Raw genomic sequence first — 7,585 nt, 5'->3', positions numbered from 1 at the left:
AAGTCATCTTCAACTTCTAGTGACCCTTTGTACAACAGCTCTGAACCCTGCTCTGTTCTGAGCCAAACTTATTGTCTCTGACACACCTACCCCCCATTACCACAGTCACTGAGTGTGACTCAATCCATCTCATTGAGGGTCTTCTTATCTTTCATTGTCCTTCAACGCTCCTAAGCATTATGTCCTTCTCCAAGGACTGGTCCCTCCTTGTAACCTGCCCAAAGTATGTCAGCCAGAGCTTCAGAATCTTTTCCCCCAAGGAGCACCCTGGTTTCATCCTCTCTCGGATGAACCTGTTTGTTCTCCTAGCAATCCATATTCAACATTCTTCTTCAGCACCACAGCTCAAGGGCATTCATTCTCCTTCTATCATCCCTAGTCATTGTCCAGCTCTCTGATGCATAACATGAAATTGTGAAGACCATGGCCTGGATCGGGTGCATCTTAGTCTCCAGACTGACACTGTTGCTCTTCAGTATTCTGGAGATGTCTCTGGTTGCTGACTTTCCCAATGCAATCAGTCTTTTGATTTCCTGGCTGCTGGTACCAAGAGTGTTGATTTTGGAGCCAAGCAAACTATCTCAATCTCTTTACCATCTATCATGATGCTGCCATTTGATCCAGTAGTGAGAATCTTTGTTTCTTGATGTTGAGCTTCAATCCATATTGAAGGCTATGGTTCTTGACCTTCTGCAGCAAGTGCTTCAGGTCCTTCTCAGTTTCAGCAAGCGAGGTTATGTCATCTGCATAACACAGGTTGTTGATGAGGTGATGCCACATTCCTTCTCACAGAGCTACCCTCCTGGATGATCTGTTCACATACAGATTCTTATAAGATCCTTCCATTTTCTTTTATACAATTCTAGGTGTATCCTTTAAAAATTATAGTTACTTCTTGGTACTCAATATTCTCAATGCTATTTGTCTTCTTATGTAGGAGTCACCTGGGGATCTTATTAAAATGTAGATTCTGATTCAGTATAAGCTTCCAGACTAAGATAAAATAGGGGAAAAGATCTGGTAAAAAGCTTCTTCTACAAATCAGTCATTGAAAAATCCTCTGGTTCATACCAGTAAGATCTGCAACCAATCATGGGTATCATACAAGGTCATTCCATTGTGCTGCAACCCCCTGGGTTCTCAGCAGACATCTCAGTAGAGGATGTTGGAGGAACCTGAGATCTTCTTCAAGAGGCTAGAAATACCAGGAAAGAGGAAAGAGTCAGATGGCCTGACTGTGGGAAAAAGTGGAAGTTGATAGACTGGGGCTAGTGACGTGTTGACCAGAGGGTACTGGCTTAAGAAAGTTCACTATTAGGTTGGCTTCCCCACCGTTCTGGGTGGTCTTTAAAAGATATATGTTCTGATGGGTTATAAAAATTCCCTTTAGGTTGTAAAGAAAAGACAAGACTTGAGTTCTGGATTAACTTCTACTCAAAGTCCTTGAGCCCTTTGGGGAAGTCCAGTAAAATGGAAAGTCTTTCCTCATCCATAGGCAAGGAAGCCGTTAAGATGACTTACACCGAGGTTTTCATCTGAGGTTCTTTGTCCTTCTGCCTGTGTCATCTTTCAGGCTTTATCAGAAGAGTCTTAAGAACTTTCCCTTCCTTTCATCTGAGAGGAGGAAGATTTTAGTCTAGGACTCAGTAGAACTTTTATTTCTTGTATGAGCTCTGAATCTGCTCCCTGTATGGCTTAAATTCCTGGAGAGTTGTAACGGAGTGTTAGAAAGATTCATGATAAGAACAGAAAAAGAACAAGCATCCACCTCAAATTAATTTTTGTGAATGCAGTTCATTTAACAGTAAACACACTTCCTTTAAGCTGATTTTGATTCATGGATCATCCATGTATTATACAGCAGAACTGGATTCTTTAGGGTTTTTCTTGGCTGTAATCTTTATGTAAGTGGAGCACCATACTTTTTCTTCCAAGTCAACAACTAGGTGGTTTTTAATTACCAATTTTCAGGTTAGTAGTCAAGTGAAAAGTACTTGTACCAAAGGACCATTATTTCCTTATCCAAAATATAGGGAGGATACCTTCCTTTGTCCTGCTTACAGAATCATTTGGAAACTGTAAAGCATTGATAGGGTATCCAATAGATGCTTCAGGAAGCTGCTCAGTTTTCTACAATACTGTGGATGTTGTCTTGGCTTGGGCCAACACATTTTATCCAACCATGACCACAACAGTCTCTAGAGCCTCCTTCACTCCTCTGTGCCCTGACCCCATGGGTTCATTTAGAGAGGTGTGGTTTTTGTGGGTTTTTTTTTGTTTGTTTGGTTGTGTGTGTGTGTGTGTGTGTGTGTGTGTGTGTGTGTGTGGTGTTTTTTTTTTTTTCCCTTGCAGGAAGATCTAATGATATCATACCCCTGTGAAAAATACTTGAAAAGCTTCTCATTACCCTGGGGAGATAAGGAAAACTCCTTAACTCTCCTTAAAGGGCATGCAAGATCTGGCCCTTATTGACCTCTCTCTTCTTATCTCTTATCACTCTTGCTGTCTGGCATTTTGCTCAAACTACATAGAAATTCTTTCAGTTTCTCCAAACACAGCATTCGCAGAAGTGTAGGAATTTCCCTGGGTTACTGGAAAAGATTTTGGGTGGTACTCAACAGAAGTTGGACCCAACATGTAACAACAATGAATTTCATTAAGAGAAGTATTTGATTCACTTTTCATGTTTTCCTCTTTCAACACAATTTAAGAAAAAGTCTTGTTTGGTGTATCGTGTACAAGCATTCTCTTGTATTTGTGGTTGTTATGCACATCTAGTTGGAAACAACTCATAGCTGACCCTGTTGCAGGATTTTAAGGGCTGTACATTGCGCTGGAGAGGTAACTGCCCATTCTATCTCTCATGGAACCTCTAGCGGATTTGAACAGCCTGCCTTTAGAGTAGCAGAGAATCTTCTTACCATTAGACCAACAGAGCTCCCTAAAAACATTTATTAATCTTTTTTTAAAAAATATTACTCTCTGGATTTCCCCCTCTCCACCTGGATGGAAGGTTTAATTCCAATTAAAGATAGAAAGAACTAAATAAGATGATAGAGATATTTCTTTTTTTAATTTTATACTGGTTTACTTAGAAAGTTTGTATACATTGTTTTTCATACAGTATCTTTAAAGGCCTTTCTTTCAAAACATATTTTGAATAAGACATTCTATCCTATTCTGTTTAAAAAAGTAAATATCATGGAAATAAAGAGCATTTAAAATGGGACATAAATAAATAGAATTTAATATGTAAACCATAAATAAAGAACTTATATTTATATGATATTGTTGCTGTTTTGTGCTGTCAACTGCAACTCATAACGACCCTCTGCACAACAGATCTGAACCCTGCCCTGTCCTGAACCGATCTCATTGTCTCTGTCACACTTACCCCCATATACCCCAGTTATGGGTCCCACTTCTTCCTTACCAATGCCGGTTTTCACATTCATTCTCACATTCCACATCCCAATCACTAGTGTCTGCTTACAACTGTTCCTCCTCCTTTGTGTTTCCCAATATGAAGACTCAACCTTCCTATCTGATAGTCCAAGCATAATGGGGAAGAGTGTTTTATCTGAACGTTGGGGTAAAATACTTGTCTGTAAGATACTGTTACAAATCTGAGCATCCAAATCAAGACAGATTAGGAATAATATTTGGCCATCCACTTCCGAAATAACAGGCCTTTGAAAACCCTATGAATTTATATGATATATAAATTTGAACTCATTGCTGTCAAGTTGGAAACAACTCTTAGCTGAAACTCCAGTGGGTTTTTGCAGGCAGTAAATTGCAGTGGAGGAGGTTGCCCATTTCTCTCCCTCAGAGTCACTGATGTATTTGAATCACCAGAGACCCTGGGCACCAGAGCTCCAATATGATATGTAGGTGTGAAGATATGGCAAAGATCACCAATATGGTAGGGGAATGATAACAATGCTCACAAAAAGAGTGTACCCCACTGTAACAAGAGTCACTACCTGAACACTTGGCAGCCTAGTCCTCCCGCCAACATACTTCTATTCTTCCTTCTCTATGTGTTTAACTCTTACTCAGCCTTTTGGCCTTAAAATATAAACTTTTAGGAAGCTTCCACTAGGTTCTCTAGGTCAGGTAGGATGCCTAAGTCTCAGGTTCCCCCAAATCTGTCTTTCTACTATCATAACACTCTATTTCCAGTGTAACTGTGTATTTAGTTAACACCATTATTCAGTCAACAGTAATATCTGCATAAATAGAAACCTTTTCTAATTTTTTTATAACTGTATCATCAGCAACTACCTTATAAAGAAAGGAGCACTGGTGGCCTAGAGGCAAGAAGCTGCACTGCAATGTCAAAGGCTTGCAGTTCAAAACCACCAGCGGCTCTGCTGTGGGAGAAGGATGAACATCTCCTCCCATGAGATTAACTGCCTCTGAAATTCTACCAGAGGGTCAGCTATGGATTGGTTCTGACACCACGGCATACAATAACAATCATAAAAACATACTACAAAATAAGTACATGCCACTTGAATGAATGAATATTTGTCAAGCAAGAAATGGAAAGAAATCACCATTTCATCAGAGGATAGCAACTGTAACTTCTTTAAATTAGATATGGAAATTCTCTTAGCGCTTCTAAATATAATGTTTATTAAAGTATAGGGGTTTCCCTGGGGTCTTGGAAAGCATGGCAGCCAGTACAGAGGGTGGTATGGCTACTCCTGGGGACAAAAATGAAGCTTAATCTATGTTGAATTCATAGATGTATTCAGCCATGGTTACTAATGGATTTGAGTCAAGGTCATAGCTATTTACTTAAGAAAAAGATCCCAGATTTAGTGGAGGAGTGGAAAGAGCCCTGCTGGAATAGAAGTCATGCCACAGTGCTGCTCTGAAATGCTGGATAGGATACACACCCTTGAGCAAACAGAATTGCTCAATCTGTACAATTAGGGGTAGAAAAAAAGAAAAGAAGTAAAAAAGCACTGACATCACTTCTCTAAAATTTGAGGCACCCAAGAAGGTGAAATTCTAAGATACATTCATTCTCCTTGTCCATTTCTCATCTTCAGAACTGTCAACGACTGTTGTGACCATCATTCTTTATTTCATAAAATTCATTCTGTGTCTATAAAAAAAAGTTCGTTCACTAAAGTCAAATGCAAGAAAGGAAAGCTGAACCTTCTACCCATCATTTGTAACCCATACCTGGGTCCCAGCTCATCCTCACTCCTCCAGACAAAGTCTCCAAACTTCTCATAGTGCGAGTTGTAGTGGTGCTGGACTCTAAACAGCATCGATGCTGAGACCTCCATCAGTGTGTTATAGGCAGTCTGCTGCTCCTTTCCACTTGTGTACCCATTGTACAGATTGTAGATCTTGTCAGCTATCTCTGAAAGGGAAGAAATGGAGGCAAAGGTAACTGAGTGAGAGAGAAAGTGGAGTTGAAACATGATTTGCAACAAGAAAAACACTGATACATGGTACTTCATTTGCATGATCTTTGGAAGCAGATAAAGAAATGGAAATTACACCCTTAATTTTATCAGCTGTGTGCATTTTTCTTCTCTCTCTTTAAATGTATCAATTAGAAAGAAATTATATTTATTCTATATTATCAAAATTTTCAAAGTAGAAAGAAAGCTTTTTACATAAACCCTAGGTAGCATCAAGTTAAAAATCTTCTGTCATCAAGTCAGTTCTGAGTCAGGTGAGCCAGAGCACAATTGTGGCTCACAGGTTTTTAAATGGCTATTTTTTTTCAGGAGATCACTAGGCCTTTCTTCCAGGGAGTCTTGGGGTTGAACTTGAACCCCAACTATCCAGTTAACGGGTGAGTGCATTGGCTGTTCTCACTACTAGGAAATACAGCATAATTAATGCTCATAATTTTTACTTTGATCATTATGATGCAGGAGAATATTTCAAACAAGAACTGCTGAGTTCATTTCAGCAACCTCTGTCTAGGCCTTCTTATCTCCAGTATATCTCCATTATCTCCCCCCTCACTTGGGTTTGCACACAAAATTTGTATACATTGTGTGTATGATCCACTACCATTTTAACACGTTTCATGATCAAGTTTGATCATATCCTGATTTTAAAACATCCCAGAGAAAATTCAGACTCTTCTATCCATTATTCCAAGTCATTCCCATTCTTTCAGCCATTCCTAGTAATGTATGCTCCCTAAATTAACCATGGCCTTAGCCTTTGATTAAAAGGCACATTCCTTCAGCTTTGAAAACTCTAATAAAACTCTGGAGAGTTCTAGAAAGATGATTTTGAGATCAGTTCTAAGATTCCCAATCCTCTCACGTAAACTTAATTGAAATCTAACAATTAGAAATCTGCCATTTAATCCATATAGAGACTCTGAAAAGTAAGCCGACTAGAATATTCCTATTTCATACTGTTTTTACTCCTTCCTGTCCTAGTGCTATAGATGGATGACTGAAGTAGAAGTGGTGAGGCAGACAAACAGCTTATACTATCAATGTATAAGCTTGATCACTGGCTCTGGAGTAAGGACAGACTTTGCTGGAAGAGTATGAATCTTTTCCAACTTGATGGTACACAACAATGGTATTCTGATCTATACAGGACCTGTCTGAAGGATAGACACTTATGTCTGGGATGAATGAGAATTAACACAATGCAGAGAAGAAGCGAGTGGTAAGCAAAAAGTAAGGCTGTTACTGCCTGTGAGTTTCATACCTAAATCAGTGTTTCAAAAAATGTTATTTGTACAGAATAAATACAAAACCTACATGCTTGTTCACGACTACACATAGGAATAATCGAATGTTCTAGTTTCAACCAAAAATTAGTAGTATAAAAAGAAACTGAAAATGATGGCTGATTTGAAGAATAATAAGAAGGAAGAGAAATTCTTTTTATGGAATCTTAAAGAACGACAATAAAACTAATGGAAATTCAATAAATTATACCTGAAAAAACATGAAAATAAAAATATAGACATTGTTAAAGTTAATTACAAGAAACTACTGGAACATAAACATGCAGTAATACGTTTACATTCCCACCAGCAGTGTATGAGAGTTCCAATCTCTCCACATCCTCACCAGAGTTTGTTATTTGTTTTCCTGCTGAATTTTTAAATGAATGGATAGAAAACTGTGTAGTGCATTCATACAAGGAATATTATGAAGCAATAAAAAACAATTATACTGCAAAAAATACTGCACAACGTGGATAAGTCTGGAAGATGTTATGCTGAGTGAAATACCTCAGTCACAAAAGGACAAATACTGCATAAGACCACTGTTATAAAAATAAGAGGGACAGGCTAGGGTTGGGGGATGGCTGCATGAGGGGGTAACAGGAAAAGAATGGGTAGTTAAAGAACACTACACTGGAATAGGTGAAGGGAAGGACTATCTGAAAGGAATGGATGGTTAGACATTCTGTCTATGACAACTAGCAATCTGGAACAAGACAAGGTTGTAACACCCCCATGATACATCTTCAAGTATATGAACATGTACGGCCAAGCACAATCAATAAGAGTGCATCTAAATTCCAAAATCAATCTCCATAATAGTCTATGTGTTTCCTACTGCCAAAGGGGCCC

At 38.7% G+C, this 7,585-nt stretch overlaps 1 protein-coding gene across 3 annotated transcripts in view; it reads right to left on the bottom strand.

Annotated features, from left to right (window-relative positions):
• Positions 1-7,585, bottom strand: part of ASTN2 (astrotactin 2) — an 895,904-nt gene that overhangs the window by 16,078 nt on the left and 872,241 nt on the right. For all 3 annotated transcript variants that reach the window (XM_006890703.1, XM_006890704.1, XM_006890705.1), the window contains one exon: positions 5,200-5,383. In XM_006890703.1, coding sequence (XP_006890765.1) covers positions 5,200-5,383 — 184 coding nt within the window. The remainder of the gene's footprint in view (positions 1-5,199; positions 5,384-7,585) is intronic.

Source organism: Elephantulus edwardii, unplaced genomic scaffold (assembly GCF_000299155.1).
Source record: "Elephantulus edwardii isolate Elephantulus edwardi_28Jun2011 unplaced genomic scaffold, EleEdw1.0 scaffold00092, whole genome shotgun sequence".
In the NCBI taxonomy this organism is placed as follows: Eukaryota; Metazoa; Chordata; class Mammalia; order Macroscelidea; family Macroscelididae; genus Elephantulus; species Elephantulus edwardii.
Note: the sequence above shows the minus strand (reverse complement) of the source record. Positions and strands in the feature narration are given on the sequence as shown.